Source organism: Rattus rattus, chromosome 1 (assembly GCF_011064425.1).
Source record: "Rattus rattus isolate New Zealand chromosome 1, Rrattus_CSIRO_v1, whole genome shotgun sequence".
Lineage (NCBI taxonomy): Eukaryota > Metazoa > Chordata > Mammalia > Rodentia > Muridae > Rattus > Rattus rattus.
The window spans coordinates 48,325,762-48,337,857 of NC_046154.1; the positions used below are offsets into that span (position 1 = coordinate 48,325,762).

Below are 12,096 nucleotides of genomic sequence, written 5' to 3' on the forward strand. Positions count from 1 at the left end.
ATTTCCCTCTACTATGTCACTGTACTGGAAAGGGAGATGGCCAAATGTCCACTTTGCAAGCCACAGGCAACGAAATTTAAGTCCAGTGCCTAAGTTCACCCCAGGGATGAGACTGGCAGTGACCAGACACTTGGCACCTGGGCTGTTTTCTCAAAGTGTCTGTTCCCAGTTTCTGATGCCCTCTGCAAACTGTGAAGTGCAGGGGACAGAGCTGGGGGACAGTAATGGCGGGTGACAGAGAGAGCAGGGATCTCATGAGCAAGTGTGCTGGCAGAGATCCATGAGTGGCAGATGGGGGAATATGCACGGCCCATCCAGGAAAGCTCCCGAATGCAGGGACTCAGGGAGCTCGTCGACAGCCTGAGCTACTCACTTTCGAGATCTCCCGCTGCCATGCTCTGAGCACCTGTGGTGGTTCTGGGTCTCTGCAGTGGCAGCCATGGGAGCCAGTCTGACTTTCCCCATCAGACTGCCATTCTTACGGCGAAGATGGCTTTCCAGGTAAAGTAGAGGTCAGTCAGTCAGCCAGTTGGTCGGTCAATCTGCAAGGGCACCAGTTCACTTCAGCCCCCATGACACACAGGGCTGGGCTGTATGTGAACTGTGAAGGTGATATAGGAGAGAAGGCCTAGAGCCAGCTCTGGTCCTGGCTACTGTCTCCCCCTCCTTCCTCCCCTTATGGAGGAGGAAAGTAAGACACAGCTGGTGAGCATACACTCCACAGCTGCAGACACAGATCCAAGACCATCATGGACTTGGCTGCTCCAGCCTGCCCCTGTGTTCACCTATGCTGTGGTTGACTAGGGCCATGCTCGTGAGACACACAGCCTCTCGGCTCTAGTCTCAGCTGCTGTTGTTATCTGTGACTTTGGTCAGGCTGCCTGTCTATGCCTGCATCCTCATTTGTGAGATGGCTCCTGTCCCCTTAGTTGAATCGAACAGAGGCATCTAGGATGGTGACCATCCTGTTGATAGGCCTATATGATCAGGTGTCCTTGAGAAGGTGTCTTTAGGTGTCTAAGCTGTCAGGCTGTGGGTTCTGAAAGCCGCCATGGCCCCACCCACACCTCCCAGAGCTGGGAGGTGCAAAGCCTGTCTGGGCTCAGCTCCACAGTAGGCAAATGAGGTGATGATGTCAAAGCCATGGCTAGCCCAGCCCCTGTGACCTCCCCCAGCCCTCCTCTGCCTCTGTCCCATGTTCAGATTCACAAGCTCCAAACAGCTGGGCCCAGAGGGGAGGAGAGTGGCAGGAAGGAAGGTAGATGGCTGGGACCTTGGGCCCACTGAAGCGCGTCACCTGCCCTGCAGAACTGCTGGGCCCAGGGCTGAGAGCTGGACGCGTGGGGATCATTCCTGGCTCTGTGCATTACGCTGTGGTTCTCAGTCATCTACTGGGTCATCGCTCCTTGCAAGCCTGCTCAACGTTTGAGTAGGATTGTGGGCAGCTCTCTGCTGGTGGCCGGTTAGCCACCATGGCTGACGAGAAGACCTTCCGAATCGGTTTCATCGTGCTGGGCCTTTTCCTGCTATCCCTGGGCACATTCCTTATGAGCCACGATCGACCCCAAGTCTACGGCACCTTCTATGCCATGGGCAGCATCATGGTGATCGGGGGTGTCCTCTGGAGCATGTGCCAATGCTATCCTAAGGTAGGGGGGCTGAGAGGGGGCAGAAGGACAGGTGGCTCTCATGGTCTCTGACACCACCCCCTGTCCTCCAACTGCTGTGTTCTTTCCGTTGGACTTTCTGTGTTCTCTCTGCTCTGGGGAATATCCTCTGCTTATCCATTCATCTCTCACTGGGCTCGTCAGAAGCCCCTGTGTCTGGACCTGGAGCCAGCCGTCACTGGGACACAATGAGATCTATGCACTGTCCCTGTGTGATCAGAAGTTGGCCAGCATTTGCTGTCTGCCAAGCCTGAATCCACAGCTCACCCGGACCACGTCCCAAGAGCTCTGCATTTCCTGCCGTTCCCTTTCACCCTACAGACCCTGAAGCACATGCACAGACCTTGGGTTGGAGCTTGCTTTAAAAAGCCATGGTGAGCACCCAGGGCTCCAGCTGCTGTGGGCTTGGCTGTGCTGGGTCTTTCTGAGACATAGCACTTCCCTCTGTAAAATGCCCCCCAATCTCAGCTCCACATAGCCCTGAGCTAACCCAGGTATGATGTGTGGAAGGCGGGGAAGGAAGGGCATAGCTGCAACTGTAGTGTGTTTAAACATCGGCTGCTGCTTTCATTCTTGATCCTTCCACAGCCCTGAGGAGTGAACATTTCAGGTCTTGTAGAGCTTCAGTGCCCAGAGAGGTGGAGTGATTGTCGCAATGTCACACAGCTCGTTAGAGACAGACTCAGGGATGGAGGGAGAGCAACAGGAGGTCTAACTTGTGGTCTGCCTCTAAGTGCTTGGGAGTCTGAGCAACTTTGTTGTCTGAGCCTCAGCTTCCTCACCTGTACAATGTGAGTCAGGCGGATGGTGTGGGAGAGGGGGACGGACATCTGAGGTCCCACTGAACCTGATACTAACAGACTTACCCTCCCAGCCTCCTCCACCCCTCCCTTCTTTGGGGGTGGGAGTACCCAGAAGGAGTTCTAAGAATTGAGGCCAGGTCCCAGCCTCTCCCAGTCCTGCCACCTCTGTAGCCAGCCCAGGGCTGTCATGTCACTTATATCTGGAGCTTGGGCAGTCGGAACTGGTTTGGAGCCATTTATAAAGCAGTTTACAGTCAACTCTCCTTTAGGTGCTCAATGTCCTGAGCAGAGGTCACTGGGAGAAGAGGGCCTTGAGGCCAGAGCCACCACGTCCCCACCCAGGGAGGGTAGAGTGGTTGAAAAGACAGCGTCCTTCCTAGAGGCAGCTGGCGGAGACTGAGTAACAGCACAGTGTATGTGGGGGTGGGGCTGAGTATTAATGAATAACTGTTGAAGGCCCATGTGCTGTATGGTGGTGGAAACCCACACCTCCTGGAGTCCCTCAGACCCCAACTCAAGTCCCTGTGCCCTGTGCCAAGTCCGTGACCTTGGTAGAGTCGCCCCCAATGCCAGGCATGGCCAAGTGGAAGGAAGCAAAGGGTGCTGTGGGGATGGAGGGCTCCATGCCTGTGTGAAGCAGGCGCAGAGACCTTGTTCTTCAGATGCTGCTGCTGGCCCTGGAAGGTCATGGTGGTGGTGGTAGAGACTCAGACTGTTAGAGCCGTCAAAGTGGGGCAGGAAGGAGAAAGGGCTCCCACTCCTCACCGTGGCTGCTCCATTAGGGTTTGAATACAAACCTGGTTAGATCTGGTACTTACCTGGGACTCAGGCATGGATCAAGGGAGAATTGAGCCAGGGTAAATCTAGTGTGGGGAGCGGTTGACGATGCTGAGCCTGAATGTTGAGTTGGGAACAGGGGAGTGGGGAAAAAGGCGTTGAGTAGCAGGGAGAGCAGAGCCTTGGCTCCACATCCTCTGGTCCTTACTTTGTCTGCTGTGCTAGAGCTCAAAACCAGGACCAGCCCCAGTCCTCTCTGTGGGCGTCCCTCTCTATGCTTCTTGCTTCTTGGGACTGGTCAGTGTTCAGCCTGAACTCAGATCTCACGGGTACTCTCTGCAGGGAAAACTCCTCTGGAATGCTCATGGCTGTGAATAAAGGTTGAAACCTTTAGCCTGACGTTCTGAGGGTTTCCAGGTCTGGTCCCTCCTTCTGATCTTCAGTTCTGTGAATCCTTCCTCTTTCTTTAGGAAAGAAATCTGTGTTCTAAGGTGCTGTTTCCTGTCTGTCTCCTCCATGCTTCTCATGTCCATGAGGTGGTCATGATTGTGGTGGTGGTGATGGCAATGATGACCATGATGATGTAAATGGTGATGGTGGTGATGGTAACAGTTGTGATAGTGAGTATGATGGTAGTGGTGATGATGGTGAGGTGGATAATGCTTGTGATGGTGATGATGTTGGTGATGATGATGGTGATGATGTTGGTGATGATGGTGATGATGATGATAATGATAGAAATGGTGGTGATGGTATGAGGGATATGGGAATGGTGGTGGTGGTGGTGGTGGTGGTGGTGGTGGTGGTGATGATGATGATGATGATGGTGATGATGAGTATGATGGAGCAGATGCTGCTGCTGTCTGAACCATGAACCAGCTGGCCATACAGCATCCTTCGTACAGATGTAAGATGCTTAGACACCTGGCAGGGAGCGAGTGGTCCTCCTCAGGATTGTAAAAGCTCCTCTACCCATCCCCTCCCATCTTTCCATCATCATGAAGGTTTGCTGGTGCACAGCGCATCCCTCTCTCACTGAACTCTGTGGGAAGAGACAGAGGGTGCCATTCACCAGATTATGAATCTGGAGCCATTCACCAGATGCTCATCAGATGTTGCATGAAAAGTGTTCAGACTTGTGAGCTCAGTGGCTTGGACTTCAGTAGGACCAGGCTGTGATTTTCTGAGAAAATCCATGTAGCATGCTGTGAGAGTCCTCTGTATTACTCAAGGAGCCCTCCCAGCCCTCTTGGGACACAGACTATTAAAAGCATAGGATACATGATGGGTAAGCATTAGGCACATTCTCAATGTGGTCAGCCCATCTCCAGAACGCTTTCCAAACCGGGAAATAAAAGATGTAGACCCACCATGGGACAGTGCCCCATTACTGTTCTTGTTAGTCTTGGGGAGACACCAGCCTATTCTCTGCCTCTCTGATTTTCACAACTTGTGCAGCAGGAGAGTAGAATCTCAGTGTTTGTCTCTGCCCCTCCCAACGTGGCATATTTCACTCAGCACCAGGCCTTCAAAGTTCATCTTTGCCATAACTTGCTTTGGAACTTCCTTCCGAAGGCTGACGCATGCTGTTGCCTCTGTTCCTTGTATTTTGCTATCGCCCATCTCTTGGTTGTGGTTCACGGTGTTTCTCTGAGCATGGAGGAGCAGGTGTCTCTTGGAGGTTTCTTTCATTAACCCCAAGAGTTCAAGGAGGCTCTGGAAGGAGGGATGGCTCCCAGGACCCACAGTAAGGATCTGTCTCCTGGACCCTCCAGGACTGTGTCACCTGTCTCCCTCCTTCATGGCTTGCCTTCCCACCCCCAGTGGCCATCCCTGCAGCTCTGCTGCTTGACCCGGAAAGTTCAGGGATGGCACTTGGCACACTTCCGTCCATGTGTATCTCTGCTTCCCCATTACAGCCCTGTGAAGTGCAGGTCAGTGGCTGGCTCTCCACTCACTCACCAGATGCAGAGAGAGCACCCTTTGTGGAGACCTCAGGGAAATGATGGGCCGGGTCTCCAGGGCAGTTGTCTCTGTTACTCACAAAGGTGTCTGCACATGCCAGGTTCTCCAGGGATTGTCCAGGGAAAGGAGAACATGGTGTGGACAGAAGCCTGCCTACTCACTGGAGCTGAGTTACAAACGGGAACTCTGACATCAGCAGAGGCCCTTCCAGGTCCCCTTCTCCTGTACAATGTGCAGAGAAGCTTGCAAGAGGCTCTGGGCCAAGTAGCCAGCTGTGGAGTGACAGCTCCAGCCCTGGTCAACTGCAGAGATCATGTCCTCTCTCCTAACAGATCACCTTTGTGCCGGCAGACTCTGACTTCCAAGGCATCTTGTCCCCAAAGGCCCTGAGCCTACTGGAGACTGGGCTTTCAGAAGTAAAGAGGTAAGTGCAGGAGGAATGGCTCTCAGTCCAGCCTCCTGTCAAAAGTGCAGAGGAGGAGAGCAAGAAGGAACTCAGGAGGGAGAGGACCAGGATGTGTGGATTGGGCGCTTGTGTCTCTGTCTTGTTCTATCCAGCTTCCTCTTTGCCTCAAGTTTTCTGAGAACACACTCTGAAATCAGAGGTGGTTTCAAACTCTCAGTTTTATGTGTTAACACTGCCATTCCTATTTTATACATGTAGAAATGGAGGTTCGGAGAAACACAAACTTCAGATCTCACTGGGAGTCAGTGAAGGAGACAGGGGTGAATCCTGGCCTGATTTGGTCATAGTCTGCCTCCCTCCCCACCACCCCGCACCCCGTCACCCCCCACCGCGCCATCCCGGAGGTGCTGAGCCCTGGTTCTGGCTGAGAGCCCTTTGACTTCCCCTAATCCCCTGAGCAGTGACTCCCAAGCTCCAAAGGCCAGGTTACAGGCTCTGTAGCTAGGGGGCGCTGAGAGCCACTCTGTTTGCTTGGGGTAGTTTGTACCACTGGCATTTTCCACTCCTGATACTCAGGGAAAAGTGTCCCAGTGGGAAACAGCGGCCACCCTAAACACTATCCCAGGGCCCGTAACTAGCTCAGGCTACCTGGGGTTCCTTCCTTTATCTTGTCACCTCCCAGTCATGTGACCCTGGACAAGGACCTAGTCTCTAGCAGGGAACGATCACTATGGCCCTGGTCCACCAAGCAGGCAGGGTCTGCGTCTCTCTATATACAAGGCGGTTTACATATATGCCTCAGTTTCCTCACAGCACCTCCTGGAGTTGCAGGGAGGGTAGAGGCAATCAGACCCCAGCTTTGCAGGCGAGGAGCCTGTACTGGCTGTGGCTTGCTCCGTGGCTCGCTCTGTGGCTTGCTCTGGGGCTCACAGCTACTCGATACAGAACTGTGAACCCAGAACGGTGATTATAGAAGAGTGGCTCAGCAAGCCTTCATGCCGAGTCCTCTCCATTTTGCCATCACAAACTGTGGATACCTTTGGGGACATTATGTGAAGTTGACTTGGGGTCAGACCACTTAATTTACCTAGTTGGGCCTTAGCCTCATCATCCGTGGCCTGGGTCCAGCGATACCCCTGAGATTTTCCTTGTGAAATCAGTAGGCCCATCCCTCGACGTGGGCAGACAGGGGGTCATGGTGAGGAAACTCATGTCTGCCGGCCTGACTTCTCCCCCGCTATCTGTCCAACCCAGCCCCCAGCCCCCCTACGTCAGACTGTGGGAAGAAGCCGCTTATGACCAGAGCCTCCCAGACTTCACTCACATCCAAATGAAGGTCATGGGCTACAGTGAGGACCCCAGGCCATTGCTGGCCCCGGAACTGAAGACAGGAACCAGCAGTGCCAAGGAAGGCGAACCTCATTCTGCTCAGACCTGGATGGAGGCTGCGGTGGTCGTCCATAGAGAGTTGGATGAGAACGAGGGAGAGAAATCTCGTTCTCAGAGCAGGTGAGTGGGCGGCATAGGAGCGGGCTCAGTTGTAGGGCAAGAGGGGTGGGAATGAGGAGCTGGCAGCAGAAGGCCACAGACAAATGAGGGTGGGCTGGGGCTTTAATGGACTTCGGTGCTAATCTCCACTGTATACACGGTGGGTTTTAGACTCCCCTGAACAGTTTCTCTCGTGGGGACAGAGTTTCCGCCCCACAGGGACAATGCTTTAAGTAGCCAGCACATAGTTCTTCTTTTCCCAGATGCTCGGGAGCCCAGGAGGCCAGGAGCCATAGGGTTTGGATTTAAAGACTGGCTGGGTTGATGACCTGCTCTGTAGCTCAGGCAAGCTGTCCCTGACACAGCTCAGTTTCTGTTTATTTTTGAGTCTATCTCTGATAGATCCACTCACCCACATCTTCCCTCATTACTAGACACCAACTCCTTCTCAGGTCTTGACAACCCCCTTGTTTCCTGGAGATTCTGTTCCAAGCGGGGAGGCAGAAAGGGACACAGACGGACCTGGCAGAGTGAAACGGACTGGGGGGGGGGCGGCAGAGAAGAATCTAGAATGCCTGAAGTTCAGGATGAGGCACTTGGCTGGCTGGCTTCCTTCCTTCCTTCCTTCCTTCCTTCCTTCCCTCCCTCCCTCCCTCCTTCCTTCCTAACAGTTCTGTGGCTTGAGCACCTATGTCACTGTGCCAGGCACTGTATGAAATACTTTGAACAATTTACCTTCTGCAAATCTCAGAAACTACCGCTTGAGAGAGGATTCCCACTGCCCTCAATTTCCAGGGGAATTAAAGGAGACTCAGAGATAGAGACTCTGTGGCTAGTGGCTGAGATCTGGACCCAGACAGTGTTACTCATGGCCTACCCTTCACTCATGGTCTTTGTCTCTGCAGCCCTCCAGCGTGTTCCCAAGGCTCTGCACCCTTGGCTTCATTCCACGATGACCTGGACGTGGGCTCCAGCGAAGGCTGCAGCCCCCAGCCATCCCCACCTGACAGAGATGAGGCACACCCGCAGGTGCCCTGGGCCAGCAAAGGTCCACTGGATGGCTTCGGTGACTTTGCTCTGATTGATGACACCCCTACATCAGAGGACATGGGCCTGGAGGGGCAGGCACGGGAGGAAGCTCTACCCAGCAAGCAGCCATGGTCCCTGAGGATGAAGGAGACTGTCCAGGCAGGTGCAGAAGAACCAGAGCAGGAGGAGGAAGATCTGTACTACGGGCTGCCCGACAGCCCTGGGGACCCCCTCCCTGACAAAGAGTTGGGCTTTGAGCCTGATGTCCAGGGTTGAGATGAAACTGCTTCCTGGGTCTAGCCTGACAGCACTGCTCTCTTCATGTGACCCCCTCAAGGGCTCAGTTTTCCAAGTCCAAATAGGATTGTATGGAGGGTCGAGTGAGGCAGTGACCTGAAGCATCTTGGGAACTGAAGCAAACACACATGGTGGGCAGCCATCCTCCTCCCAGTGAGCCACATACTTCTGGTTGTAGCTTGTTCTGCTGACCTGCAGGTAGCGTGGGGTTTTCTGAGGTTCTGTGTTACAGCCAGACCCTCAGAAGCCTTTCTATCTCTGGCGTCTGATGGGGCCTCCTGTGGTGCTACCCAGGCCTCCGAGAGCCCCATGCCCACTGTGTTTTGGTCCTCTGATGAATGTTTGACTCACCCCACAGCGGATGCTGTCTCCCGGCTCCGTGTCTTCAGCAGGTCCCCTGTTCTGGGATCTATGACTCTGGCTGACCTCTGGTGACCTGCCCTGACGTCTGGATATCTCTCTGGTCCCTCCTGTTCCTGCAGTTGCCCCTAGCCCTTGCTTGAGCTGTGTTCTTCAGGGCCCCTTATGCTGAGTGAATTCCCACCCATTCCTATACGCCTGTCAATGTGACCTTTCTTCTGCTAGTTTTCCTGGCATCCCAACTCCTAGGTGAGAATTTCTCTTCGGGACTTGTGCATCCATTTCTGTGACTGATGCTTGCCACTGCCCTGGGACAACATCTTGGCCTCATTCACCATAGTTCCCAGGAGATCCTTGGCATGTGCAGATCTCAGTAGAGCTGGGAACCTTTGCAGATAGTGTCACCCCCCCCCATTTGACAAGTAATGGACTCTTAGTCTCTGACACCCACTTTTCAAAATGGCTACTAGACAGTCATAAAAATCAGGCAAAAAGCTACCAGAAGCAGCTCACAGAGCACACTTGCATTGACTTAGAAATGGACAAAATCCGGCTGTTGAATTAATTCCACTTGATGCCCTTGGCTTTTACTGAGCATCTGCTATGATCCAGGCACTCAGCTTGGGAAATAGTCACTGGTCCCTGACCCCTCTAAGGGCTCACAGTCCCCGCTTGCTGTCTTGTAAATTGGGAACATAGCATGGGGCAGAAGATGGGGTGGCATCAGAGCCACCCCCATCTGCAGATCATACTACCCTGTGTTCTCAGCCAACATGGAGGGAGCCATACGGAGGGTGTGGCTACCTTCCCCAGCCAGGTCCACACAACTTAGATCTGTTCTGAGAAGGTTAGGGGTCTCTGTGGAGGGAAGGAGATCCCGCTGGTGCTCAGTGAGAACATACCACAACCCTCCCCGCTTCTGGGGCATGTCTACCTCTTCAGTGAAGATGCCTCCTCCAGGGACCTCCTCTCTGGTCACCGGACCAGGTGTCCTTTGTTCATGTCGCAGCTGCTGTGTACTGCTGGCCCAGGCAGGGAGGACTGTGACCCACATCAGACAGAGCAGAGCCAGCACCAAGGGCTGAAATTAAAAAAAAAAAAGTTTTTGACATTGAAGGGTCACCTTTACTCGCCTGCAAATTCTTTTCTGTGAAACTGCCCATTCCGCTCGGGGCAGAATAAAATGAGACTTCACGCCTGGCTGCCGCCGAGGGTTCTTTGTGAAGGGAGCAGCAGACACAGCAGTGTGGCCATGTGGGATAGCAGTGGGGGGAATGGTCCCCATGCCCCTAATCATAACTACAGAGGCCTCAGATACCAAGAGCCTCTAGCTGCCAGCCCCGGGGCAGGGGAAAGTTAGCCCCGCCTTTCGTACAGATGGGGGCGGGGCTATAGCTGGCTTCCCCCACCTACCTTGAAGTGAGACCTTGCTCCCAAGCTGCCTGGGATGAGTCCGCTTATACTAATGTTTCAGCGAGGAGTAGAATCAGGTAGAATCAAAGCCAGCTTGTGGCATGAGTGGGGGACAACCCGGGGCAGCAAGCTTGGCAAGAAATGATACACGGGGATCGGGGCTTGTGTCAGGTGGCTGACTAGAGAGCAAGTTTTGCTCCTCAGGCAGCTTCAAGAAGCCGGTTTCTATCTGTGATCCTGTGATCTGCGACTCTGGGAGGGGAAAAGCCTGGACCAAGCTACACTGATGCCCGGGCAGCTGTGGTCGCGCAAAGGCGGTTGGAGGCGGGACGGGCAACACTGTGGTGTTCGCTCCTCTCGTGGCTTAGTCACCACCCGCTTTGCTTGTGCCTCACTCACCTGGGCTGCTTTTGCTGTTGCCTATCTCAGCCCTTCAGGCTCCTTATTAGCCTCTGGAGCCCGTGGGTGACTGTCAGGTATGGGTCGAGGAGAGGACATCGTTGATTCTGATGTCGAGGAAGGGTTGTGAACTTGGGCAGCAGGGGTAGTGGCTTTCTTCCTCCCATTCTAGCTAGTCCCTAGCTGTCCAGTTGTTAACTGCAGCTGCCATGGTGGACCTACCATTCTGTTGCTTCCCTGAGTCAATGTGGGGGGATACCAGTTGATGCCTCTGGATGTCCCCTAGAAGGCTGATGGGATTGGAGGGAAGTGAGGTGTTCATGTGGCCTGGAGTAGACAGAAGATCCTGAAGGACATGGTAGGTGTCACACTGTGGATCCCAGCCCCCAGCCTGAGGCACTGGTTTGCATGCCCAGGCAGTTGCTCCCCCTGTTTGGTGTTTCCACTCTGGGAGGAAGTCCCTGTGGAGGGGTGGCAAGGGCAGACAGCTGTCCCAGGGAGCCCTGAGTACTGGCCTGCTAATGGTTTGTTGTGGCCTGGGCACCCTGCAGTCCTTCTTAGGTGTCTGTTCCTTCTCTACACATGAAGGTAGAAGGAGGTAAGGCTGTATATCCAGTCCTTGTCCCTGGGCACACTCATGTCCTTTATTTTATCTGGTCCTCAAAAAAAAAAAAAAAAAAAAAAAGCCCTGGGAAAGGGAGGTCTGTTGACCACACATGGTAAATGCCCTAAATCTCAGACTCTGAAGTACAAATAGACCTGGGTTCATGCTGATCCTCTGCTAAGTCCTTGCTGTGCATGCTTGAACAGGTCTCTGTCTGTCTCTGATCCCCTGGGGATACGTTCCTGCAGTGAAGATGGCCCCCCTGGGTGGTGCTGAGGGTAGGATGAACAAATGAGTGTGGGGCCCGCTGGAGCGTCATAGGTATTTAAACAGTGTCAGGCCTCCTTCCTTCTCAGCATCTGTTTCCTCATTAGCCACACGTCGATCCACTATGCCTCACCTGTTAAGGAGACAACGAGAGAGTGACTTGATAGGGAGTGTGGGGTAACTCCCACATGGGTGAAGCTTGCACGTGTGCCAGAGGTGTTCTAACACCAAGTAGCTTGGAGCTAAGCATGGCATCTCCTGAGGGAGGGGGCTGCTGGGGAGGTTGATGCTGCCTCCCAGAAGCCAGAATAGGAAGAAAGTGGGCGGGAGGCCTGTGCCTTGCAGGTAGCATTGTGCACAGCGGCCTTTCTATAGCACCTCTGGGAGCCTATGTGTGCTTCCTAGGTCTCCTAGCAGCACTGAGGGACTGAGCAGGGGGCTGAGCTGGGACCCCAGGACAGGTTCTCTGAGTTGTCGCTGGGGCCATGTGGTCTACACAGTCGGAAGACTAGATAGTGTACTGATTTCCTCTCCCTCTCTCAGCCTGCAGGGCTATATTGTCTCCCATCTGACGGGAAACTGAGGCTCGGTGAGATTGGATCACTTGTCCATTTTTCAAGT

The 12,096-nt window shown here is 53.8% G+C and overlaps 1 protein-coding gene across 2 annotated transcripts; it reads left to right on the forward strand.

Annotated features, from left to right (window-relative positions):
- The first annotated feature begins 1,242 nt into the window (after positions 1–1,242).
- On the forward strand, positions 1,243–9,992 carry Bsnd (barttin CLCNK type accessory subunit beta). Of its 2 annotated transcripts, none has more exons than XM_032889213.1 (4): positions 1,243–1,649; positions 5,545–5,636; positions 6,873–7,127; positions 8,012–9,992. In XM_032889213.1, the coding sequence occupies exons 1-4, from the start codon at positions 1,473–1,475 to the stop codon at positions 8,409–8,411; spliced, it is 924 nt and encodes a 307-aa protein (XP_032745104.1). In that variant the 5' UTR covers positions 1,243–1,472; the 3' UTR covers positions 8,412–9,992. The 2 variants fall into 2 exon arrangements, with proteins under 2 accessions (XP_032745104.1, XP_032745110.1); XM_032889219.1 differs by having other exon boundaries at positions 1,271–1,649; positions 5,545–5,634; positions 6,865–7,127; positions 8,012–8,624.
- Positions 9,993–12,096: the final 2,104 nt, after the last annotated feature.